Source organism: Mauremys mutica, chromosome 4 (genome assembly GCF_020497125.1).
Source record: "Mauremys mutica isolate MM-2020 ecotype Southern chromosome 4, ASM2049712v1, whole genome shotgun sequence".
Lineage (NCBI taxonomy): Eukaryota > Metazoa > Chordata > Testudines > Geoemydidae > Mauremys > Mauremys mutica.
Window position 1 is genome coordinate 110836383 of NC_059075.1, and position 27525 is coordinate 110863907.

At 44.2% G+C, this 27525-nt stretch overlaps 1 protein-coding gene across 1 annotated transcript in view; it reads left to right on the top strand.

Annotated features, from left to right (window-relative positions):
* The window catches only part of CHID1 (chitinase domain containing 1), a 256887-nt gene extending 230649 nt beyond the window's left edge, over window positions 1–26238 (top strand). The window contains exons 11-13 of the mRNA XM_045016991.1: window positions 19936–20016; window positions 23388–23430; window positions 25972–26238. Coding sequence (XP_044872926.1) covers window positions 19936–20016; window positions 23388–23430; window positions 25972–26070 — 223 coding nt within the window. The 3' untranslated portion in view covers window positions 26071–26238. The remainder of the gene's footprint in view (window positions 1–19935; window positions 20017–23387; window positions 23431–25971) is intronic.
* Window positions 26239–27525: the final 1287 nt, after the last annotated feature.

A 27525-nucleotide genomic window follows, 5' to 3' on the forward strand; every position in this document is an offset into this window, starting at 1 on the left:
GCCAAGGGACATGAGTATCTATATACCCACCCCACCCGCAACTCGCTAGTGGTCGAAGCAGTCAACCATAAGGAGCATCAGGGTCAACCCGCTCCTACCCCTAAAAATAAGGACTTGAGGGGAATAGATTTATTCGGTAGAAAGATTTATTTGTCCTTGAGCTTCCAACTGAGGGTGGCGAACCACCAAGCCCTGTTGGGCAGACATGACTTCAACTTGTGGGGCTCAATGCCCAAATTTGCGGACTCCCTCCAAGAGTGTGATAAGAAGGAGTTTAAGGCTCCATGAGGAGAGCGTCTTGGCTCCTGTTGCAGGACCTCCCATTCGACGCCAAGGCCCTGTTTGTGGAACAAGCAGAAATATCACGGGACTATAAAAAGCGCCCACAACAGCAATCCCAGCCTGCGCCCCAGCCCGGGCCCTCTAAGGGTAAGTAGGCGGGTAAGCGCCAGTTTTGATGGGACACCCAGGGATGACTTACCAGTTTGTACTAGGGATCCACCCGACCTTCCCTTCTCCAAACTCCCAGAGTGGTTGCTGCTGACCTCAGACCGATGGGTCCTCAACACCATCTCCCAGGGCTATACCCTCTAGTTTTATTCTACCCCTCCCATCCGTCATCCCTCCCTGTCCCTCTTCAAGGACCCCTCTCACGAGAGCTTTCTCGAGCAAGAGATGAGGAGGCTCCTTTGCTTAGGAGCTGTGGAGGTGGCGCTGGCGGAGTTCAGATACAAGGGGTACTACTCCTGCTATTTCCTTATCCCGAAGGCAAAAGGGGGGCTCAGGCCCATCCTGTACCTGCAAGGCCTGAACCAGTACATGGTAAAGCTCAAGTTTTGCATGGTCTCTCTGAGCTCCATCATCCCCTCCCTGGATCACGAAGACTGGTACGCCACCCTCAATCTACAGCATGCGTACTTCCACATTCATATATAGGTGGTCCACAGGCATTTCCTCCGCTTCACGGTAGGGCAGGGACACTACCAGTTCATTGTCCCCCCCATATGGCCTATTGACGGCACCCAGAGTCTTCACAAAGTGTATGACTGTGGTAGCAGCCTACCTCAGGCATCGGGGGCTCCAGATCTTTCCCTACCTCAACGACTGGCTGGTCAAAGGCAGCTCCAGATCACAGGTATAAAATCACATAACACTCCTCCTGTCCATGTGCACCACACTGGGGCTGCTGGTAAACAGCACCAAATCGACATTGGTCCCGGTACAACGCATAGCATTCATTGGAGCGATTCTGGATGCGACATCAGCCAGAGCCTCCCTCCCACCGGACAGATTCAAAATCCTGAGGGAGCTCATCGAGGTGGTCACGAGGTTTCCCGTGATGACTGCCAGAGCATGCCTCCAACTCCTGGGTCATGTGTCAGCGTGCACATACGTGGTTCATCATGCCAGACTCAGGTTGTGGCCCCTCCAGCTCTAGTTGGCCTCGGTATTCTCCCAGTCCAGAGACAGGATGGACAAAGTCCTCACTGTGCTCGAACCTGTGCTAGCCTCCCTCCACTGGTGATCCACCCCGGGGAACATGCTACAAGGGATCCTGTTCGGTTACCAGCTCCCAACTGTAGAGTTGGTGTCCGATGCGTTGGACTTGGGGTGGGGAGCCCATGTGGGAAACCTCCAGACCCAAGGTCTGTGGTCCACACAGGAACTAGCCCTGCATATAAATGTCAAGGAGTTCAGGGTGGTCCGTCTAGCCTGTGTGGCCTTTTGCTTGTGCCTAGCAGTCAGAATGGTCAGGGTCCTCACAAACACAGCCTCGATGTTCTACATCAACAGGCAAGGCAGGACCTGCTCCTCTGCCAGGAAGCCCTCAGGCTGTGGGACTTCTGTATAGCCCACAATATCAACTTTGGAAGCCCACCACTTATCGGGCGTCTTAAATTCTCGGGTGGATCAGCTGAGCTGGGACTTCTTCTCTCAGCACAAATGGTCGCTGCACCCGGAAGTGGTGCACAGGATTTTCTGAACATGGGGCACTCCCCAAGTGGACCACTTCACGACCAGACAGACCCACCGGTGTGCCCATTTCTGCTCCAGGGGAGGGCTGGGCATTGGCGTGATTTCCGACGCCTTCCTTCTGTCCTGGTCGGGTCAGCTTTTCTATGCCTTTCCCCTGATTCTGCTGATCGGCAAGGTGTTGGAAAAGATAAAGACAGACAGGGCTCACATCCCTCTGATCACCCCAGCATGGCCCAGACAGCACTGGTATGGGACTCTCAAGTGCTTGGCAATCACCCCACAGGGGCCATTGCCAGCCCGCCTGGACCAAGTTCACCTCTTCCACCCCAACCTAGCAGCCCTCCACCTCACAACATGGCTGCTCAATGGTTAGGCCAGGAGGAAAGGACTTGCTTGGAGGGAGTCCAGCGCATCCTCCTGGAAAGCACTAGGCCCTCCACACGTCAGGCCGACCTGGCAAAATGCTCTTGGTTTTCCCGGTGGGCTGCTGATCAGGGCGTCTTGCCAGTGGCTGCCCTGATCCAGCTCATACTAGACTACCTCCTTCATCTCAGGGCCCAGGGCCTAGCGCCCTCGTCCATCAAGGTGCATCTGGCAGCCATATCAGCTTTTCACCTGCCAGTACAGGGCCACACGATATTCTCCCATGCCTTGACTGGTCAGTTCCTTAAGGGCTTGGATCGCCTCTTTCCTTATGTTAGACCCCTGGTCCCTCAGTGGGACCTGACCTTGGTGCTGGCCAAGCTAACAGGACCTCCATTTGATCTGCTTGCTACATGTTCCTGGTCCCACCTCTCATGGAAAGTAGCTTTCTGGTGGTGATCACATCGGCTAAGAGGGTGTTGGAGCTCCGGGCCCTGTCCTCTGAACCCCTGTACACGGTATTTCATAAGGATAAGATCCAGCTCCGCCCGCACCCGTCGTTCCTCCCTAAGGTGGTCTCTGCCTATCATATGGGTCAGAAAATTTTCCTGCCGGTGCTCTGTCCCAAGCCCTAGCCCCTTCAAATGCTAGATGTAAGGCGGGCTCTGGCCTTTTACCTAGAATGTACAAAACCATTCAGGAAATCTTCGCAGCTTTTCATCGCCACGGCCGAACGCATGCAAGGTCGGCGGATCTCCACTCAGCAACTCTCCAACTGGATCACTTCTTGTATCCGTGCTTGTTACGACCTGGCGGGAGTTCCCCCGCTGCCAATTGTGAGGGCGCACTTGACTAGGGCGAAAGCCTCATTGGCTGCGTTTGTGGCCCATGTTCCTATCCAGGACATTTGTAGGACTGCCACATGGTCATGAGTCCACACATTCACCTCGCATTATGCGATTGTCTCCCAAACTAGGGAGGATGCTGGGTTCAGCAGGGCAGTGCTCCGTCCCGAGTGTCTGTAAACTCCTACCCACCTCCAACAGATATAGCTTGGAATCCCCTATTATGGAATGCACGTGAGCAATCACTCGGAGAAGAAAAGACAGTTACCTTTTCCGTAACTGGTGTTCTTCGAGATGTGTTGCTCATGTCCATTCCACATCCCACCCTCCTTCCCCTCTGTCGGAGTTCTCTGGCAAGAAGGAACTGAGGGTGGGGGGAGCGCACAGCGCCCCTTATACCTCACCATGGCAGCGCCACTCCAGGAGTTGCTAGGGGCGCTCCCCTACGGGTACTGCTAGGGGTAGTACATGAGAACATAAGGGAAAAACTTTCTGGCACCAGTGCACATGGTGAGCACGCACACCTACTGTGGAATGGACATGAGCAACACATCTCGAAGAACACCAGTTACAGAAAAGGTAACTGTCTTTTCTGAACTGGTCTGTATCCTACAAAGGACTAACAAAGAAGTGGTTTTGTTAGAATAACCAGTTGAGACTATGGAAATGTAGCTTAGTTTTTCAAAATGCTAGAGTACAATTTTATGTGTAAATGTAGTTGATACCAATTAAAGGTGTATTTTGGAGATCTCAGATAAAATTAAATAGAATTGTGGATTATTTTTCTGTCAGCAAAGGAGCTAGAGTCTAAAGTTTAAAAATGTAGGTAAAGAGACTTGTGCCCTCAACTCACTGTGCAGGGTTTATTGCACTCAGTTCTCAGGTGCCTGCTTGGTTTTGTGGGATTCCTTGAATCCTGATTTTATATGGTTGAAGTAAATTACCCTACCATTAACTTGTCTGTTGTCTGACAGGAAGGTGTCCTCTTTGCTTGCAGCAGACATTGCTGTCTAGACCATACACTATGCTTTTAAAGCCAAACGGCTTATTTTGTTAAGGCAGCCCAAGCTGTCAAAACCCACTGCAAATAGTGACCTGTCAAGTGTTAGATTGGATAAACTGAAGAGAAAAATTCATGGTCAACTGAGCAAATATAAGAGAAAGATTGCCTGATGTTTTAGGTGGAAGAAGATAGTTCAATTTTAGGTTATGGTTAGAAGAGCAGAAACTTTTACCAGTAAACTACACAGAGATGCTGCAAATGATGACAACAACAACAAAATCCCTTAATTAACAGCCATTGTCACAAGTAATCTGCACTGGCGCTAAAGAACATGGTTCAGATTTTGTTGCTGCAGATAGATGACTTGAAAAATGGAAGACAGTGAATGAACAAATTGAAATCTGTATCCTCACAAAGTAAAATTGAACTGCTGAACTAACAGCTGCATTCCATTAAGTATAACAAACAGGCATGTGAGCCTGTGTATCAATCCATCATATCTGTACTGGTTGGGAAACATATCCCAGCTTAGATATAAAGAACTGGTTTTTGTAGAGCAGGTTTTCAGTCACATTAGTTAAAAATCTTAAACCTATGCATTTTGACACATTTAATTGTTCTGTTGTGCCTGGCTTTGTGCATGATTCCAGTTTCTTTGACTCATGACTAAAAGCAGCATTTTTCTCTGTTTTTTAAAGGAAAAGCTATTTGGGTTGTATTAGTTAGAGTGGTCGGGAACTTTTAGTCAAGGATTTTTTCTGTGACAGACGTAGTTTCTGCAAAATTCACATTTTGATTTTTGTTCCAATTTTTTTGGTTTTTCTGAGGGGGAAAATCTGAACTAAGTTTTGTTGTATGTTCACCCAAATCTAAACATTTTGGTTCATTGACTTGACTGGTAACATTTTATTTTGGGTCCATTTGACATGTAACTGCATCTGCCTGAGCTGTTTTCGTGCTTCATGGAAGTTGTACTCCTGGTGCCTCATGCCCCCTTTCTCTTTTATGGACCGACTTCCCTGGCTAACCTACATTTCCCATGATGCACTATGGCCCTCCCACTGGCTGAACTTCCCCAGTGCATCATGAGAGTCCCATGTACTTGGTGCATTATGGGATATTTAATCTGGCCCTGGAGCCTGGCCTACATAAGAGACTGGAGGCATGAGGCCAATGCAGTTCAGTGTATAACCAAGACAAAGCTAAACATTTTGATTTGTTTGAATCCTTTCAGAGTTGTATTATTGTTTCAACATATTTTGTTTCAACACTTCCAAATCAGAATTTTTATCAGCCTACTGTTCTGTGGAAATTTTGGTATTTCTGCTTGTTGTTTAGATCTGGGGTGAACACAAATGTCAAAATATTGGAATTTCCTGTGCGCAGAGCCAGATTAATGCAGGGGCTTTAGGGGCTGCAGCCCATGGCCTTGGGTTAAGGGGGGCCCCGCAGGCCAGTGGGCTGGATGTGGCCCACTGGGACACCAGTCCCCGAGCCTTGTCATCCACTCCCCAGGGCTGGAGCTATGAGCACTGGCGCACCAGTATGCCCCTGTGGCCCTAAGCAAGGGGCGTTCAGGGAATCTGTGTGCTGCCCCCAGCGCCGGCTCTGCCACTTCCATTGGCCGGGTACCGTGGCCAATGGGAACTGCAGGAGCAGCACCCATGGGCACGGGCAGCGTGCACTGCACAGAAGCGGCTTGACCCCTCTGCCTAGGGGCTGGACATGCTGGCCACCTTGGGGAGGGGAGCAGAGCAGCACAGAGCCGGGGCAGGCAGGGATCCTGCCTTAGCCCTGCTGCGCTGCCGACCAGGAGCTGCCCGAGGTAAGCCTCTTCCAGCCAGACCCTGCACCCCACACTCCCTCCTACACCCCAACCCCCTGTCCCAGCCCTGAGCCCCCTCCTGCACCCAAAATCCCACCCAGAGCCTACATCCTGAACTTCCTGCTGCACCCCAACCCCCTGTCCCATCTCTGCCCCCACCCACCCCCAGCTGGAGCTGCACCCCCTCCCGCACCTCAATTCCCTACTCCAGCCCTGAGCCCACTCCCCCACTCCAAACCCCCAAGCGCCCCACAAAATCTAATAGCCCTGGGCCCACAAGAGAATTAATCCGGCCCTGCATGTGGGGCAGAAATTCTGATTTTCATCCAGCTCTAGTATTGGTTTAGCTTTCAAACCTTGTTCAGATTATCAGAACAATGACACATTTGTGCACCTACTTTTGTTTGGTATAGCTGCCGTGAACTGTTCTAAAAGTAGTTTTGGGACTGACTCCCCACAATTTATGAATAAATCATATTGAAAAGTAAGTTATATTCTAATATTTCTATAACTTTCAACAGCTTAAAGCTAGACAAATAATTGTTCACTAGAAAACACTCAAATAATTGTGGGTAAAGAACTATAAGCTAGGACACCTGATTTCTATTCTTGAATCCTCTGCTGATGAGCTAAATGACCTTGGGCAAGTCACAGGCCCAAACTTTCAAGTGTCCACTAACTTTGGGACTTCCATTTTGAGTCTCTATCCTGAAACTTCTCAAGGAGCACCCAAAAGCAGATGGCCCTTTGGAAAATCTTGACCTCGGCCCCTATCTCTGTAACATCCTACAAAATGGGATACCAACCTGATTCCTTGGAGTTGTGTGCCTTAAAATATTAGTGCTTCTGAAGTATATTTAGAACTCTATACAAGGTGCTTTTTAAGTGCAGAGTAGTAGGAAGGAATGTTGTTTGGTACCCCTGCTAGTGGATGGGTGAGTTATTCAGCTACTGCAACATGGCTACGGGTAAAACACTCAATACCTTCATCTCTAGAGCAAAGAGACAGGTTGACAGTAAGTAAGACTGTGTTAAAAAGCCTTATCCATCAAGTTAGTAGTGAAGTATTGTGGGAAAATCAATGAGATGATTTTATAAAGACACTAAAACAAACACACACTAACAGTGAGGCCACCCTATTGGAAATCTTCAAAATGCTATAATTGCCTGTTAAAAACTGACCTAATAAAGAAGCAGGCAACAACAGAGAGAAGATTAATATAGGAAGAGGCTGCTTTATATAGATTGTTTTCAGACCATTTTGTGAATCCTTCACCAGCCATGCACAGGAATGAAAGTGTCCCTCTGAGATAAGTGTTGTGTACGTACCTTATGCAAACTGTTGTGTATGAATAGGGTTAGATTCTGCAAGTCCTATTCAGGTTGCATACTGTCCTACCTCACTAGTAATCCCGTTGATTTTAATAGAATATTCTTTGAGTAAGGTACTATGCAATCTAAATAAGGGCTGCAGAATCTGGCCCCTCAATCTTTGGAGTAAAAGTTGATTTGATGTCAGTGAAGTACACTTTCACTTGCAGTTTTATTATTGTGCCATTTCTTTCCCAAGACACATTGTGCTTGTCATCCTTTTATTGAATGTTCTTTCTTTGTTTTATATCCAGCTTTAAAAAGCTGGGGAAATAAATGCTAGATTCTGCAATGCATAAGAAAGTGGTACAGTGGGATACAATTTTGCCTTCTTTAAAAGTTACTAATTTATAGTTTGGCATCCTAATAGTAACATATTTGAGTATAGAAAGCTTTATGCTGAGAAACTGGAGGAGGAATGCATCCAACAATCACAGCTGCCCTGGATTTCTGCATTAATAATAAACATTCAGGTGATTTTTTTATTTCATAAAGCAGGGCTCTTGGTTGATTTGAGGGATGCTCTGAAATACTATCTTTAAAGACTAATATTTAAAATGTGATGCATTACAAGCCTTCTGTACTTGCAGTTTTACAAGCCGGTTGCATTTTGGGGGGATCCAGTGAGGGAGACGTAGCATTCTTGGTATAGTTTTTCTTTAACCAATTCACTTTTGTATTTTATTTCCACGTTACAGTTGAAGAGATTGCTAATCAACAGTGCTGAGTGTCTCATAGCTGAGTTTAATAGCTATGAATATATTCAGTAATTTTGCAGACGTTTTCCTCCAAAATTTCTTGAGGATCTTTGTAACTTCTGAGACTGAGTTAAGTGTAGTTACCTCACTACTTTAAACCTGTTTTTGTTCTGTTTGCTTTTATGAAGACCTTCCTTCACAAACTGGAACAGAGCAGGGCTAAGTGCTGACTGTAGCCTGCTACTGCATCTGCAGAGTAGAAACTTCTCCTTTTCAAGCACTTTAACTCATAAACCAAAAGTTGAAAAGTTTGTGATTGCAAGAAAGAAACTGATCACATGCATTTGCATTCAGAGCTATAGAAGGGCTGTCATGGGTGTGTGAAGTGAAAGACTCCTTTGAGTGTAGGACTTGATTGCCTAGAAGGGAGCAGTTTCTTCAGGTTGTTCCCCATATTTTGTTTGATCTCTTCAGTTTCAGTTCTTTATACTGTTGGGCACACTTCTTTGCTTTGTTTCTTTGTGAGGTGTCAGTCATTTTAGTAGTGACTGTAAAATGGAAGACTCAGGTGCAAGACTCATCTTTGACAACAATTTCACAAATGTGGTGCAGCCATCAAACATTTCCCTTGTAGCCTCGACCTTTCTTTCTTTGTATAGCTCCTCCCATCACCTTGTGCTATAACCCACACTTTAGGAAGGCTGTATCCTTTTTCTTCACAGTAGAATATATTTTGCTCAATCTTGTTTTCAAAAATGAACCAACAAAATCCATCCCCATCCTGAGATCAAGCATTGAAATTTTCACCAAGAAAGGGCTTGGTTTGAGAAAGTTACGAGTAATTAAAAAAGGAGGAAGTTATAGTGGACATTGAAATTCAACATTAAATAGAATGTATTACTAGGGTTGCCAACTTTCTAATTGCAGAAACCGAGCACCACTGCCCTGTCCCACCCCTTCTCAGAGGCCCTGCCTCCCACCCACTCTATCCCCCCTCCCGCCCTCACTCGCTTTCACTGGGCTGGGGCAGGGGATTGGGGTGTGGGAGGGGTGAGGGCTCCAGCTGGGGATGCAAGCTCTGGGGTGGAGCCAAAAATGAGGGGTTCAGGCTGCAGAAGGGGGCTCCAGACTGGGGCAGGGAGTTGGGGTGCAAGAGGGGGGTGAGGGCTCTGGCTGGGGGTGCGGGCTCTGGGGTGGGGCTGGTGATGAGGGGCTTGGGGTGCAGGAGGGGGCTCTGGGCTGGGGCCGAGGGAATGCGGGAGTGGGCTCAGGGCTGGGGTAGGCGGCTGGGGTGTGGGAGGGAGGTGCAGGGTCCAGCTCGGGGTGTGGGCTCTGGGTGGGACCGGGGATGAGGAGTTTGTAATGCAGGAGGGGGCTCAGGGCTGGGGCAGGGGGTTGGGGTGTGTGCTCTGGGAGGGAGTTAGGGTGCGGGAGGAGGTTCCGACCTGGGGGAAGGAGATTGCGGTGTGGGCTCTGGCCAGGCAGCGCTTACTTCAGGCAGCTCCTGGTCGTCGGTGCAGTGGGGCTAAGGCAGGCTGCCTGCCAACCCTGGCTTCATGCTGCTCCCAGATGTGCCCGACATGTCCCTGTGACCCCTTGGCGTGCTGCTCGCACCTGCAAGCACCGCCTCCGCAGCTCCCATTGGTTGCAGTTCCTGACCAATGGGAGCTGTGGAGCTGGCATTGGGGGCTGGGGCAGCACGCAGACCTTCTCTGATTGTCCCTCCGGCTAGGGGCCGTAGGGACATACTGGGTGCTGCCAGGAGCAGTGTGGAGCCAGGGGAGACAGGGAGCCTTCCTTAGCCCAGCTGCATCGCCAAAAGAAACCTGATGAAGTTCAGCAAGGAAAAGTGCAGAGTCCTGCACTTAGGACGGAAGAATCCCATTCACTGTTACAGACTAGGGACCGAATGGCTAGGCAGCAGTTCTGCAGAAAAGGACCTAGGGGTTACAGTGGATGAGAAGCTGGATATGAGTCAACAGTGTGCCCTTGTTGCCAAGAAGGCTAACGGCATTTTGGGCTGTATAAGTAGGGGCATTGCCAGCAGATCGAGGGATGTGATCATTCCCCTCTATTCGACATTGGTGAGGCCTCATCTGGAGTACTGTGTCCAGTTTTGGGCCCCACACTACAAGAAGGATGTGGAAAAATTTGAAAGAGTCCAGCGGAGGGCAACAAAAATGATTAGGGGGCTGGAGCACATGACTTATGAGGAGAGGCTGAGGGAACTGGGATTGTTTAGTCTGCAGAAGAGAAGAATGAGGGGGGATTTGATAGCTGCTTTCAACTACCTGAAAGGAGGTTTCAAAGAGGATGAATCTAGACTGTTCTCTGTGGTACCTGATGACAGAACAAGGAGTAATGGTCTCAAGTTGCAGTGGGGGAGGTTTAGGTTGGATATTAGGAAAAACTTTTTCACTAGGAGGGTGGTGAAGCACTGGAATGGGTTACCTAGGGAGGTGGTGGAATCTCCTTCCTTAGAGGTTTTTAAGGTCAGGCTTGACAAAGCCCTGGCTGGGATGATTTAGTTGGGAATTGGTCCTGCTTTGAGCAGGGGGTTGGACTAAATGATCTCCTGAGGTCCCTTCCAACCCTGATATTCTATGATCGCAGACCGGACTTTTGACCGGAGCCACCAGGATCCCTTTTTGACTGGGCGTCCCGTATGAATTGCCAGCCCATTGTATAATACCTTCACTGAAAAAGGTCTTTTTTTATGGGTATGCATTTGTCCTCCAGTATGCTGCACTTTTCTCTCGAGTGATCCAAGTCTACACCATCTGATAGTTGTAAAATAACCAGTGTCATCCTGTACATGAGTTGTCATGTGCACTGAACTGAACATTCTTTGGAAGGTATTTTGTACATTTTATTTGGCATCCGATATTTAGACTTTTCGATTTAAAGAACTAATGCAACAAACTGTGTCTTAATTACGTGGCATGAAGAGGCAGTACAGTTAGTGTGGATTATTGCAATCTAAAACTTATCTTCTACAAGTTGAACCATACGTAGGTACAGTTGTCTGGCATGTTGAGAGGCATATGTGTTCTAACACATATAATTGCTGATATGTATAGGTTTTATAACCATAGGAGTGGCTCATTATAGCTTCAGCCAGTTTAAAATAAAATGCTACATGTGGATACCCTTAATGCATCTGTGCATATTTCAAATTTAGTAGGGGATGAGCCTGTAATTTGCTTTTCTTATTTGCTTGACTTATTACATATGTAATTAGGCACATAGTTGCTGGTACTGCTGCACTTTTTCTTTTTAATAGCTTAATGTAGATTTTACATAACTTTTTTTCTGGAACACTTTGGTGTTGCACAGAGCTGCCTCAGCACAGCGTTCTTTGCTGGAGCAGTAGAAAAGGGGATAGTCTTCAGGTCTCTCAATTTCTATACCTGGAGTGGAGGATGTGTTTATCAGTCAAGTAGTTGTATTGACTAAAAAGATGACAATGGGTCTGATTTTTACCTCCTGAAGCATCCATAATTCCCAGTGCACAAAGATTTCAGAAGAGGACTCAAAGGAGAAAAGAGAAGAGACGTGGGAAATATGTTCAGTGTTAATTTCTTTCTCTAAAGATTAAGCAGAGGAAAATGAAAAACTGGGGAGTGACTTTATTAAAAAGTGGCGTAGGCATTTGATAGCCTTTACATGCTTAGTCACTTAGGTGCTTTTAGAAATGTTTCCCAAGAACTAGAAACATTACAAAAATAAACAAACAAATAGATACATCAAATAAAAGCCCTGGTTTCAAAATTAAATGAAGCTATATATTTTCCCCATGTATGTTCTTTGCCAAAAAATATGGTACTAGAATATTTTTTAATATATTTGTATTCCAGGCAAAAAATGTTATGCTTAAAGATAAATATCTTCTTTTGGGGGATGTAGATCACCAGTTTTCCAGTGCCATGCTATTTTTCACACACCAGTAAGAAGTGCACAGCAAGTGCTATCAATCCTGGGACTCTTTCCTTTGGACCTGTATTTGATAGTTTAATGTGTTGCAAAGTACACTAGTGTGTGGGCCTAGCCATATTGGTATTGTTCATAGGTCCACAGCTTTGACAGGACTGACTTGAAGGTGCTTGATCATGAGTAAGCCTTTGGCTTCTCATTTATTGCATAGAAAGCAATGCTGAGGGAACAATATTTCAACATGAGCCTGCCATAAGGCTCTGTAACCAAGCAATGTCAACGGTATGTAAGAATAATGGATTGTGTCTGCAGCTGCGCTATGTGACCATCTCTTTTTTGGCATATGCCCGACCGTAATTTATAGATAGTCCACTATGTGTTTTGAGTCTCATATTATAGGTGAAGCTGGCAGTGACACTTGTAGTCACAGTTGCCCAACTTTCCATTATATGAATGTGTTTTGAGTAGTTTGTAACTTTGTAAAATTTTCAATTGCTCAGGCTGAAATTTTCCATTCCAAGCGCCTGCCGTAAGCTGATCTTTTAACAGTTCAGACATTTCAGAGAACGAGGCTTGGGGGAAAATACACTGTTTTGCTGAGGTTAAATGTATAGCTGAGAAGACTCTCTGAGCTCCATGCTTTGGAGCAGGCACTTGAAATTTGCAAGGTGCCCATGAAGGGGTCACATGTCTTTTGCTGTCTCCCTGAAAATCCACCCACATTTTTTATTTGCATATGTTCAGTAGAGCTTTGTTAGAGGCTGCCCTCCAAGTTCTGGGTACTCAGTCTGCACTGAGCATACTTGAGATCAGGATTGCAGCAGCTGAATGGGACTTTGTAATTTTTTCCTATGGTTTCCAGGGGCTGCTGTAGTGCCAGGCACTGTAACTCAAGCAGGTTACAGTGGGTAGCAAAAGGGGAGCATGCTGGGGGGATAGAAACAGAGAGGGGTCAGACCAGAGGAGAGGGTGGGGAAAGGAACAGGTGGGACAAACAGGGCTGGCGCAACCTAGGGCGCTAACATTTGGGGGGTGGCAACCACAGTGGCTGGATCTTCGGCCGCCCCGGTCATCAGCGGTATTTTGGGGGCGGGACCTTCTGCCGCCTCTGTCGGGGGTGGCATTTTGAGGGCGGGACCTTCTGCCACCTAGGGTGACAAAAAAGCTGCCGGCACTCCTGGGGACAAAGATAGAAGGCTTCAGGCTGTGGGGAGAGGCATGCTAAAGGATGGGCAGAAATGTTTCTACCCACTAGAGAACACTCCCCTCCAGAACCTGGAACAGAATCCAGGATTCTGCTGCTGGCTAGAAAACAGTCGAGAAATCTATTGACAAATTTTCTCCTCCTCCTCCTAGTGGCAGTTCTAGGCAGCAATAGTAGGCTGTTATCCTCTACCAGTTACTCAGTTAGCTCAAGTGGTAGATAGGTATATGTTGTGGATCTGAGGGTTCCAGCTCTGGTAATCACCCATATGGGGTCAATATGATTCCATATCATGGAATTTTGCTTTTTCAGTTTTTTTAACTGAGAAAACCATATACTAAAAAACTGTCACCCGTGTGTATGAATCATGATAGTCTTTAATTTCAATCACATTTATGTTTTTCCAGGACCCATGCCCCTTCAGTATACAGATGGACTGGGCTCTGGGGATGAATCAGGTTTGCATATTGAGTGAGGCTGTTGTCTGTTTTAAAAAATCAAAACAAAAACAAACAACCCTTCCTCCCCAAAAAGCTCTGCCTCATTTGTTGCACAAGTGGAGTATCAGATGAGGCAGGGGACTGCAGGAAAAGAGAGGATGGTCTATGGGTAAAGGCAGTTGAAATCTGTCTTAGAGAATTAGATTATATCCCTGTCTGTGTGTCAGAGTTTTTATCTGATGCTGCGCAAATAATTTAAACCAACCTTTTCACAGATGATCTCATTTTCTGGATTGCCAGCTTGAGACATCAGAAATCTGACTTGTGGAAGTGCTGAGCACTCACAACTGCAACTGAAGATAGTCATAGCTGTGCTTTGAACATAGCATTCTATTGTACTTGAGAAATACTGTGAAAAATCAGGTCATGTGTTTCTCAAGTTGGGCACCCACAACTGCTGGACAGTTTTGACAATTTTGGCCTTAATCTTTGTGACCTGTTTCCCTGTCTCTAAAATGGGAATAATACCACTTATCTTAGTGTTGTTGTGAAGATAAACTCATTACTTTTTGTGAAGCTCTTGCATACTGTGGTGATAAGCATCCCAGAGAAGCCCTGGAGTACTATGTTCAGTGCAGGTCTGCACGGTATGTGGTAAATGCAGCACATTAATGAGCAACTGTAAAAAAAATCATTATGGTTGTGGGTCTTATTTTGGTTATATAACTAACCATATAACATGTGTAGGTGTGTGTGTGTGTATATGTATATATATGTATATATACACACACACACACACACACTAGAGCTGTCAAACAATTAAAAAAATTAATTGTGATTAATCGTACTGTTAAACAATAATAGAATGCCATTTATTTAAATATTTTTGGCTGTTCTCTACATTTTCAAATATATTGATTTCAATTACAACACAGAATACAAAGTGTACAGTGCTCACTTTTTATTTATTTTTATTACAAATATTTGCACTGTAAAAAAAAAAGAAATAGTATTTTTCAGTTCACCTAATACAAGTACTGTAGTGCAATCTCTTTCTCATAACAGGTGCGCTAAAGATTCATATGTCCCTTGATGTTTCAACCACCATTCCAGAGGGCATGCGTCCATGCTGATGACAAGTTCTGCTCAATAACAATCCAAAGCAGTGTGGACTGATGCATGTTCATTTTCATTATCCGAGTCAGATGCCACCAACAGAAGGTTGATTTTCTTTTTTGGTGGTTTGGGTTCTGTAGTTTCCGCACCAGAATGTTGCTCTTTTAAGATTTCTGAAAGCATGCTTGTAATAGTCCAGTGTTGGGGCCGTGCCCTTTCAGGGGCCGTCGGGAGCCAGGCCGCCTCACTACACGGCCCAAATCAGTCTCCGGGCTCTGTAGGTCTCGGGGTTCGGCCCCTCAGGCAGGGGCTGAACCAAAGGCACACGGTCACTGCAATGAGCCCCAGCCCTCAGTCAGGGCGGGCAGCAAACACTAGTTCTAGGCTCAGATCCTTCCTGCAGGCTGAGCACCAATAAAGTCAATAAACCCCGTCCCTCAGTCAGGGCGGGGCAGCAAACCAGTTCTAAGCTCCGGTCCTTGCAGCCGGAGCTGAGCAAGCCCAAAGTCAGTAAGCCCAAGCCCTAGCTCAGGGCGGGGCAGCAAACCAGTTCTAAACTCCGGTCCTTGCAGCCGGAGCTGAGCAATCCCAAAGTCAGTAAGCCCAAGCCCTAGCTCAGGGCGGGGCAGCCCGCAAGAGTCCAGGGGGCTCAGAGCCTTCCTGCAGGCTGAGCAGTAACAAAGTTAAACAGCTAAGCCCAGGCCCTCAATCAGGGCGGGGCAGCCACACAGCAGTCCTGAGCGCTGATCCTCTCAGCAGGAGCTGAACACACAGGGGCACTAGCAAGCCCAGGCCCTCAGTCAGGGCGGGGCACCGGTCCTTGCATCAGGAGCTGAGCAGTAGCAACAGTCTCAGAGCTCAGGTCCTTGTTGCAGGAGCTGAACCGCAGCAATAGTTCAGGAAGCCCAGGCCCTTAGTCAGGGCGGGGCAGTACAATAGTTCAAGGCTCAGGTCCTTGTAGCAGGAGCTGAGCTACAGCAATAGTTCAAGGAGCCCAGGCCCTTAGTCAGGGCGGGGCAATAAACAATAGTTCAAGGCTCAGGTCCTTGTAGCAGGAGCTGAGCTACAGCAATAGTTCAAGAGCCCAGGCCCTTAGTCAGGGCGGGGCAATAAACAATAGTTCAAGGCTCAGGTCCTTGTAGCAGGAGCTGAGCTACAGCAATAGTTCAAGAGCCCAGGCCCTTAGTCAGGGCGGGGCAATAAACAATAGTTCAAGGCTCAGGTCCTTGTAGCAGGAGCTGAGCTACAGCAATAGTTCAAGAGCCCAGGTAAGTGCAGGCTTCTCTGCCTGAACGCTGGTAGGAGGGGGAGTCTGCCACCCGTGAGTGGGGTGGCAGGGGGGACACAGGCCCACCCACTCCACTGTGTCCAAGCCCGGGGCCCTAGCAGCGGCGTGGATCCGCTGCAGTCAGTGGGGATCCTGGCCGCAACACACTGACATGGGCACGTCGGTGCCCTCAGCCGGGCAGGGGTCGGCTATCCCCGGGCTACACTCCATCTCCCCCTCCATGGGTACCTGCTCATCGCTGGGCTCGGCAGCGGGGTCCCACACCATGGGCTCCTCGGCGTGCTGAGGGCTCTCTAGGTCGGGCTGCTCCTCCAGACTCGGGTCAGGGGGACGCTCGGGCAGCTCCTCGGGGTACCGGGCTCGGGGCAGGCTCGGCCAGTCCACCTCGGGGTACCTGGCTCGAGGGAGGCTTGGTCTGTCCACGTCAGGATACCTGGCTCGAGGGAGGCTCGGTCCGTCCACGTCAGGGTACCTGGCTCGGGGCAGGCTCGGTCCAGGAGGAGCCCGATCAGGAGCGTCTGTCCTATCAGGCCGCCGGGCTCCAACTGAGCACTGGGGCCGGGCTTTTATACTTCCTGTCCCGCCCCTTGACTTCCGGGGGGCGGGAACAGGTGGCGGTGGCTCCGCCCACTGAGGTGGCTGTTCCGGTTCCTCTCTCTCAGGGGCCGTCGGGAGCCAGGCCGCCTCACTACAATGCTCCACAGCTCGTCCCTCTCAGATTTTGGAAGGCACTTCAGATTCTTAAAACTTGGGTCAAGTGCTGTAGTTATCTTTAGAAATCTCACATTGGTACCTTCTTTGCGTTTTGTCAAATCTGCAGCAAAAGTGTTCTTAAAATGAACAACATGTGCTGGGTCATCATCTGAGACTGCTATAACATGAAATATTTGGCAGAATGTGGGTAAAACAGAGCAGAAGACATACAATTCTCCCCCAAGGAGTTCAGTCACAAATTTAATTAACACATTATTTTTTTAATGAGCATCATCAGCATGGAAGCATGTCCTCTGGAATTGTGGCCGAAGCATAAAGGGACATATGAATGTTTAGCATATCTGGCACGTAAATACCTTGCAATACTTGCTACAAAAGTGCCATGCAAATGCCTGTTTTCACTTTCAGGTGACATTTTAAACAAGAAGCAGGCAGCATTATCTCCTGTAAATGTAAACAAACTTGTTTGTTTTAGCGATTGGCTGAACAAGAAACAGGACTGAATGGACTTGTAGGCGCTGAAGTTTTACATTGTTTTGTTTTGGAGTGCAATTATGTAACAAAAAAAATCTACATTTGTAAGTTACACTTTCACAATAAAGAGATTGCACTACAGTACTTGTATGAGGTGAATTGAAAAATACTATTTATTTTGTTTATCGTTTTTACAGTGCAAATATTTGTAATAAAAAATAACGTACACTGATTTCAATTACAACACACAATACAATATATATGAAAATGTAGAAAAACATCCAAAATATTTAATAAATTTCGATTAGTATTCTATTGTTTAACAGTGTAATTAAAATGGCGATTAATCACGATTAATTATTTTAATCATCATTAATTTTTTTTAGTTAATTGCATGAGTTAACTGTGATTAATTGACAGCCCTAATACACACACACACACACACACGCCTGTGAAGGGTGTATATGTTGCATTTCTGATTTTTTAAAAAATTATGAGTGTTTACCATTCTTTAATGCTGTTGGAATTTTTAGCAAAGAAATTAGAATTTGTTATTGTAACTTCACATGTACAAAAGAAGACCCATGTGTATCAGCATGGCTTAGTTGGTAGCACTTATCTCTGGGCCTTATCCTCATAAGCCCACAACCTACACCAGAACTTGTGCTGTTATAACTATCGATGATGCAGTTCTGAAAAGGAGCAAGGTGCTAAGTGCTGTCCTTGAATTTAAATATGAAAATTAGCTCTCTGCTGCCCATGTTTAATGATGATCCAAATGGAAGTTCAAGAGTCTATGGCACTTTTCAAAAAACGAACAAGGATCCTATGTTACCTGTCAGTGAAAAACTAAATGTTCAAGACTACTGTATAAATCAGCCCTTACTGACCTTACAATAGCTACTACAGTGTGTTTGCTGACAGTTACTGAACTAGCACACTCTAAGTCATGTTGTGGAGCACTTTGAGATCACTTCAACATAAGTTGAATATGTTGGATAAACCTAAATTCCTTTCTCTTGTAAAAATGCCATTTGAATCATAGACCGGCTATTTACCAACGCACAACTGAGCAAAACCACAGCATAGAGGTGAAAATATTCTGTGTGATAGTGAATGCTGTAATTGCATTTGGAATAATATTTGAAGAAAGGGGAGAATAAATCTTTATTAAGCTCAGAAATTTTTCTTTTTTGAAATGTATAGTCTGATCGGATTTCAGGACTAACAGGTCAGGATAATGGTTGATGGAAATTGATTATACCATCTTGAACTTGGGTGATGGAAAATTTGTATTTAAAAATGAAAAGATTTAAAGTCTATTTTTTTCCTGTAAATGTTGTTCAGAGCAGAGAAATTTCTGCTATAATGAGTCCTATGTTATCGAATAAATGGTTTTAATCACTCTTGCAGAAATAGAAATTCAGGGCAAGAGTAGTCTTTATTAACATCACCTTTCTGCTCTCTTATTGCCTACTCAGTTAATCTGTAGGGACCACTGTAAGGTGATGCACTAGCAAGTGGGGATTTGGTTTCAAATCTGTGATTGTCTGTAGAAAGAAGGCAGTGCCTCTTGGAAACGGAATGAAATGTCAATCAATAGCAACTCCAATGTCCAGTCAGAAAATATATTTAAAAAGTTACGTTCTGCCTTCTGGGCAAAGAAGATTCATGCTGAAGAGAGGCAGGAGGATATGCAAGAGGAAAAATATATCTATCATAATTGTATAGCTCCCTCCCATGACCATAGTATCGGAGTGTCTCACAGTCTTTAATGTGTTAACCTAACAACATCCTTGTGAGATAGGGAATGCTATATCCCCATTTTACAGATGGGGAGCTGAGACACAGAGAGACTGAATGACTTGCCCAAGGTCACATGGGAAGGAAGTCTGTGGCGGAGAGAGTTTTAATGTGGGTTTCCCAAGGGCCCGGTTAACTCCCAAACTACTGGACCATCATTCCTTTTTTAATAAAATAAATCCTTCCGGAAGGTGCAGGTTTGATTTGGACTACACATTCAAATTTTGACATGATTAGGTTCTACCTGTCTTGGAAGGACACCAACAGTGACAGATGGCAAGTGTGTCATTTCTCTGAAGGATGGTACCTAAACAAGTGAATCGAACAAAACAAAAAGTGAAAAATGTCTTCCTCTGTGCTAAGAGGAAACAGTACATACACAAGCAGCTCATTTTGAAAAGAACTAACCTACACTTTTAGGAAATGGCTTTCTGCAGCATGTAGGAGTCTTAAATCTTTTTGCTGATGTAGTGGCCTATAGGTAAATATTATGTACTGCTAGCTGGGAAGAATTTGGTTCAGATCCCTGGCGTCAGTGTCCTAGAAACAGACCTCAAATGTGCTCAAGTACCAGAGTGGGTATGCTATAATAGTTGGATAATGAAAATACATATATGAGTAAATTCATCAGTTGCAAAAAAAAAATGCATATTTGACTATCTGTTTAGTTGGTTGAATGGGCTGGAAAAACACCTGATTTGCAAAGGATATATTAGACCGTTGATAAAGGATGTTGTTGAGTAAACTATTAATAAATATTCAACCTGCTCTATACATATGCCACTTGGATGGATAAGTAGCTTTAACATTCTTTTAATAGTTTAAACTTTTTTCTAAAATAATTATAAAACTAATTTTATACCTGTGGTTTTAATTTATAGGTACATTGAAACCCTGAAGGAAAACAAACCGAAAATTGTTTGGGATGAACAAATAGCTGAACACTATTTGGAATACAAAAAGTGAGTGGCAGTCATTTACTTACTGCTCTGTGTGAATATTCTTGGGCCTGAGTCCCATAGACACTGAATTACTACTTCTATAATATTGACTGCATACTGACTGCATTACTACTTCTATAATATTGACTGAATTCAGCATACTGAGAGTCTGCAGTTTGTCAGCTATGGTAGCCATGAATAGGAACATAAAAGAGGGTTTCAGGGGACAGAAATAAGCCAGGGAAGGGTGAATGAAGTAACAAATGTAGCTAAAACAAACTTTAACACTTAAGTCTGGTGGATCAGATCTTCAGAAGCGTTTTGGGTATGCAGAGCATCCCTACCTAAGTTATCTGTCAAGCCTCAGTTGGACCAAAAGTCTGAGATGCAACCTGGTGAGTGGTTTGCCATAAGTCTGACAAAATATATATTCCTAAAGGTATATATCTGAGCAACACCTTTAGGAATAACAGAGCCTGGCAGATTCAGCCTTAGTGTTAAGATTTGTCGAACAGCAGACTCGGACATAGCAGAAATAGACTGGGCCCAGTGAAGAACAATAAAAATGAGGAGCCATAAAGGGACTTGGAGAGACTAAAAAGACCAGGACAACTGCCTTAAAAAGAGCATCAAGAGGTAAACAAAATAACAAAAGTTGTAGAGGACAAATAAGGCTATTGTCCTTTGTCATAATAAAAAATAAATAAGTGCTTGATACTAAAAGAAAACCGTTTTAAACAGATAAAATGAATAATAGCAAAATCTTGCTAAACACCAATTTGTTAACCTTGTAATAGACCATCAGCTGCATGTGTATCCTCTCTTTTTGGCAAAGATTCTGTAACCAAAATGTCATTACTTTTATAAAATTCTATCAGTATATTTTCTAATATATTATAACTTATATAAAATGCACTAATCCAAATAAATTAATGAAGTAAATTTTGTGATGCATTGTCCTCGCATTAAAAAAGTGTCATTATTCTTCAGTGAACAATTGATTTTTTTCCCCATGAAACTTCTTGGGTGAAACATTTTTAAAATGCTCCCTTTTTTTAAATGTGGCCCTGACACTTTGACATTTATTTATTTTTAGCTAAATCACCAGGGTTACGACAAACTTCTCTCACATTTTTAGACTTATGATACTTTTCAAATTTGCATATAACTGTGAGGAATTATTTTTCATAACTCAAATCAGCTGCTCAAGGAGAAGTTGACAGAATTGTTGAGATTCATCAGCTAATTCAGCTCTCAGGTATTGCTTCCCTGGCTCAGTAGCCTTTGTTGTGTATTTCCTTGCTTGGTTTCTGACTACATACACCCCTTACCAGAATTTAATCCATTCTTCAGCACTTCTTCCTCACTGTCATCCATGCCCTGTCCCATCCTCTCTGCAACTATGCAGCCATACTGGAGTGTTAAGAGTTTTTTTTTACCTTATTTAAGGAAGTTTATAAAATTGTTCCCTCTTGAGGAATTTTGATATAAGATAAATAAATAACATATATATGAGGATTTGTTTTGCTCAAATAAATACATAATCTTCTGCATTTATTTGTTATACTTTTTCTGAAAAGGGCACCATGCAGGAGATTTAATGATATTTAACTGTTAAATGACTAGTTTTTGAATTAGCAGCAAAGAATCCTGTGGCACCTTATAGACTAACAGAAGTTTTGCAGCATGAGCTTTCGTGGGTGAATACCCACTTCATCGGATGCAAGTTTTTGAATTGTTTCTGTAACTCTGTAAGAGAAGGCCTCTCTCATTTTGAATTCTTTGGTATGCTGTTTTGAAATTACTTTGTGTATGTCAAACAATTACATTTTTCTTTGTATTGTGTAAAAATCAGTAAACAATGATCTGTGTTTACAACTTCTCTGTGCAAAGTCCAACTGAAGACTGAGAGCTTGTCTACACAGAAACTAGCTTGTGGCATGCTGGGGTGTGAATTTGCTCTGTGTGGACCCTGTTGATGGGTAGTAACAGGTCATTAATGTGCTTTGAGCTAGTCCCATTTCAAAGAGATTTAGATGGAAGTGCATTAACAAACTGGGGGGTCCACACTGGAGGTTAGTCTGCAGCAAGCTAGCATGGGATATATTAACACCCAGCATGCCTCTAACTAAATGTTTGTATAGAAGTCCCTATTTCTTTTTTTTTTTTTTTTTTTTTTTGCTCTCAAAAGGCAAATCTGAGATCCTGTACTTGAATGGTTGGCTCAGTGGCATTATTTAACTCAGTACAGCCACGCTTCCAGGGCAGTCCCTGGCAAATCAAACTTGGGTGAAGGGAAATATAGTCAACACTACATAACCTAACTTTGGAACCTGTTCTTTGAACATTCTTATCTGTGAGCCTTTTGGAAGAGAGAATCAATCAGAGAGTACACTGGGCCTGAAAATCCTTCTCCTGACTTCCTGCCACCTGCCTGATTGACAACTGTGAGGATCATCCTGTCTGCACTGGTTTAGCCAAGCTACAGGAAAGAATTAGCATCTTCCCATCCCCACTTCCACTTTACAGAGGTTTAGCTAGGGTGAATGTTAATATGATCCGGAGCAGAAAATATGCTTCACTAGTGAAGTATGTCACCTGGGAATATATTGCATGCCTTCAGTTGCTAAGGCTATGTCTACACTACGTAGCTGGAGTCAGCATACCTTAGGTCGAGCTACCGCTGGGTCTACACCACGGGGGTTTCTCCCGTCGACTTACCTTATTCTTCTCATCAGGGGTAGAGTACAGGGGTCAACTGGAGAGTGATCTGCTGTTGATTTGGCGGGTCTCCACTAGACTCGCTAAATTGACCGCTGGTGGATCGATCTCAGAGCATCAATCCCAGCTGTAGTGTAGACATAGCCTAAGAAGAGACCAACCTACATGCAAAGACACTGAAATACTGTATCAAATCATAAATCTTTAAACAGTGCATATATCCCAAAGATTGTTTGTGTAACAAGCAAAGAATCAAAGGTTACTTCTGCAAATCATTATACAAAGCTTCCTTCCTCAGACTGGCTTTCTATTTTCATATTAACTCTTGGGTGCCAATAATACTGTGTTCTCTCGTTTTTATCACCAATAGAATTCACAGTAAAAACTCAGGTTTCTCAAATCATTTGCTTCCTCTTTTCTGAGGGAAAAAACCCACGAAACTGACTTTAACCTCTGTCAGCTGAAAAACCTCACAAAATCTACCCACCCCAATGTCAAAAAGGTGAGTGACTGTTTTCTTCATGCGTCTGACAAAGTGGGTATTCACCCATGAAAGCTTATGCTCCAATACTTTTGTTAGTCTGTAAGGTGCCACAGGACTCTGTCACTTTTTACAGATACAGACTAACATGGCTACCCCCCTGATACTGTTTTCTTCTTGTGCTTTGCAGAAATAAAGGAGGAAAGCATGTCGTCTTCTACCCAACATTAAAGGTATGTCCATGTCCCTTCTTCACATGAGAGGGGGATAAGAGAAAAAGAGGAAAGAGGGTGGATACTGCTTTGCCTCCTTGCATTTTAGAGGAAATCCTTTGTTTTTGTACAAGAGGCCACCCCGTCACTAGATTCTCCCACATCAACTTAGGGCTTCTCCATGTGGAGAGTTAGTGCCCAGCAAACTGAGTGTAAATCTACAGTCCACTAGCCTGCTGCACACTGAGTCACTATCGTGGATCCTGCTACTACACACTAAAAGTTCCCCGGAGTGCTTTGACCTCTACTGCTGTTTTAAACAAAGAGCAATGTAGGTCAAAGTGCAGTAGGGAGCTTTTAGTGCACAGTATTGGGCTCCACACGCCGCCAATTAGTGCATGCGGCAGACTAGTACACTATAGATTTACACCCCAGCTTGCTGTGCAGTAAGTCTGTATGTGGACAAACCTTAGAGACCGGACTTGAAGAGTCAAGTGGAATGGAAAATGAGCTTATAATGAAAGTATATTAAGCTTAGAAAAGAGAGTGCCAAATTGTAAATGCCTAAACCAGTGTTTCCCAAACTTGGGACGCTGCTTGTATAGGGAAAGCCCCTGGCGGGCCGGGCCAGATTGTTTACCTGCCCCGTCCACAGGTACAGCCGATCGCGGCTCCCACTGGCCATGGTTCGCTGCTTCAGGCCGATGGGAGCTGCTGGAAGCAGTGTGGGCCGAGGGACATACTGGCCGCCGCTTCCAGCAGCTCCCATTGGCCTGGAGCAGCGAATCATGGCCAGTGGGAGCCGCGATCGGCTGTACCTGTGGACGGGGCAGGTAAACAATCTGGCCTGGCCCGCCAGGGGCTTTCCCTACACAAGCGGCATCCCAAGTTTGGGAAACACTGGCCTAAACCATTATGAAACCATCAGAAGCCCACATTATGTAAGTGGGAGAGGAATGTTCCTTTCAGCTTCATGAGCATCTTTCCCACCATTGGCCCTAACATAGACAGGATGTGAAAGTGTTTGTCACTGTGTTAAATTCTTTTATGGCTAGTACTGGTGGAGCCACATGAGGAAGTGCTGAAAACCCCAGGGTAGCTGCACCTTAGCAAAGACTGATTGCACTGAAAGTTGTCCTGCTACATTCTCCTTGGTCTTGCAGAATGTTTTATCTCATTATTGGCAGACTCCATCTGGGTTTTGAACATAATTCCTCTAATTTTTTTAGAGATTTTTTTCATGTATTCTTTGAACTCTGAATAATAGATGCCGTACTGTGGCAATTGGTGTATTTATACACATGTAAATAGAATTTTCCTTCCATTCTTAACAGACTGTAATGAAGGTTTAGAGAGATTTCTACACTGAAGCAAATGTGAAAAATCACTCATATACAAGCAATTAAATCGGCTAGTGACCCCAAATTGTCTTTTAGCTTCCCCCTCACAACCCAGTTTCTTCATCTTAATTGGGTAATTATAGGTATCTTGTCTGCTCAAATTTGGACTCATTCAGATTTTGTAAAAAACGGCCACAAACCCCAAGACAAACAGATATATTCATGATATTTTCAATTCCAATGAGAACAAGTTTTAACATTTCCCTGTAGTGTTTGCAGTTCAGACTTTGCCGCATTGCACTAGTACAAGAGAATCTGAAAATGGACTAGAAAAATACTATCTTGGTTTGTCTAGGCTGAGACACTTGTAATTCTTTCACTTGTAATAATTTAAAGTTATGGTTATAACATAGATAAGTAAAAAGCGACAGAGTCCTGTGGCACCTTATAGACTAACAGACGTATTGGAGCATGAGCTTTCATGGGTGAATACGAAGTGGGTATTCACCCACGAAAGCTTATGCTTCAATACGTCTGTTAGTCTATAAGGTGCCACAGGACTCTGTCACTTTTTACAGATCCAGACTAACACGGCTACCCCTCTGATACTTAACATAGATAAGGAATCTTTTGTTGTTGTTGTTTTTGTTTGGTTTGAGTTTTGGGGGTTTTGTTTTTGTTTTTTTCTTAAATACAAACCTGACAGTATCCCTTTAAGATGTAATTTTCTGTGTGAGTTTGCCCTGAAAGATGAAAAGAATGGCCTTAGGTAGGAGATGACATTCTGTAAACACAGAATATTTGCTACGTGACAAGTTGTGTTAATTGACTTAGGACGTCTGGGAGAGTTGAAATTTCTGGTGACACAGTTTTCAAAGTGTGCATTGCAGTACATCGTGTAAGTGATGGCCCAAATAAAAATACTTCAGTGCGTAGTTCAGAACATTGCTTACTTCAAAGCTGTTCTGTATGTACAGTTAGTCAGCATATGCTAGGTTGATGCCCTAAAAAATGCCCTAACTGGTGGGACTAATCTGGCTCTGCACTTATTGACCAGTGAATACTTAAAACTATAGTCTCCAGTCATCTGGCCCTAAGAAAAAATAACTTAAACAACATTTTTTGTTATGCATTGTGTCTAATACTACAAAGAGAGGGCTGCATGCAGTTTCTAATGTTTATATTCAGCAAAAACTGATTACCTTCTCTATCCTTTTCTTAGTCCATCCAGTTGCGCTTAGAACTTGCAAAGGAATTGGGGACTGGAATAGCCATCTGGGAGCTGGGACAAGGCTTGGATTATTTTTATGATCTGCTTTAAAATGGCAGACCAATTGGAGAGACTTCATTTGCTTCACGGAGACTGCACATTCAATTAAGTGAGGTATTTGTGGGGAGATGATTTAAAAACTTTTTTTTTTGTAATTTATATGAAATCTGTATGGAATTTGCATTTTTCCCAATAAAGAACCTGCTCTGAATTTCTGTACACATTGCAACACGATTGTATTTGAGAAAATGCACAGAAAGAAAAGTGCTGCCTCTAACCTTTGCTTTATACAGTCATTAAAATAGACCACCATCAAGAGAATACTAGACTTCTCATAGTTTTCATGCACTATCTCCTAGAAGGAAATAACACAGACAGTGTAATCCTTCTGACCCATGTTTAAGATGTAGATGTCTCATCTGTCATTGGTAATCACAGAAGTACGTGAATGGACCTACCAGTCTGGTTTGTGCATGGCAAATTTAATGTCTCAGATTTTGTACAAGAACTCTTTTGTAAACAGGTATTGATCTTTATGTAATGGCAAGGTAGGCATAAAACTGGATGGGGAAAAAAATAATATATTTCTGCCAGGCTAGTAGAGAATCAAAACACTGACTAACAGCACTTTGTTCTGTTTGTTTTTTGTATTTAGCAAATCCCTTAAGTAGCTCAAAACATGGTAATTTTTTATTCTGGACTTGGTTCTAAAGTTACGTGTTGTTCACCAGAGGGGTTGTCTGACTGCTGTTTTATCCTTAATCTGCTGGATGGGTCACTTTGTAGTAGTGTATTTTGCATTAGTGCTTAATTTGAGGAAATCCTAACTTCTAGCACCAAAGGCCTTAAAAATGCACTTGGGAAGTGAATAAAATTAAATGGCTAAGCACTGATGGCCTGATTTTCAATGATACTCCTCTGTTTCCCATTGACCTCAGTGGGTGCTCAACCTCTTTCAAAATAAGGCTGTGAATTGTTAATCCAACTTGTTTGTGCTTTGGAAAGCCTGCAGAGGGGACATCTCAAAATGTGATCTGTCAATTCATTGTGACTGCTTTTGCTATAATACTTGACGACCTAACCTTCAGCTTAAAAGGCATAAAAATTGATCTGTTTTATTTAAAACAACAACAATAACAACACCCTTCCAAGATAGTGATTCACACTTACAAGTTTCACAAGTCCTGTGTATTTAATAACACAGGCACTAAAATGAGATGCCTTGTAGGAAGAGTGCTGGGAATTTGAAGGGGGGATATTGATTGTCTGTAGAGATCTAAGCAGTAGCCCTATAGATACACTGATGTTCCTCTTGCCACTCATAGCTCTCACTAAGGTAACTGCTCTACTTCCCCCTCACCACCCTTGCTAGTAATTAATCTCAGCAGGGGATTTATGTACTCCTGCTGGTTTCAAGCAAATAAATCCCACTGTAATCCACCACTGATTAAAACCCTATTGATTTTCACCTCTCTGATTTAGTTCTGGCATCTCTCAACTCTTCAC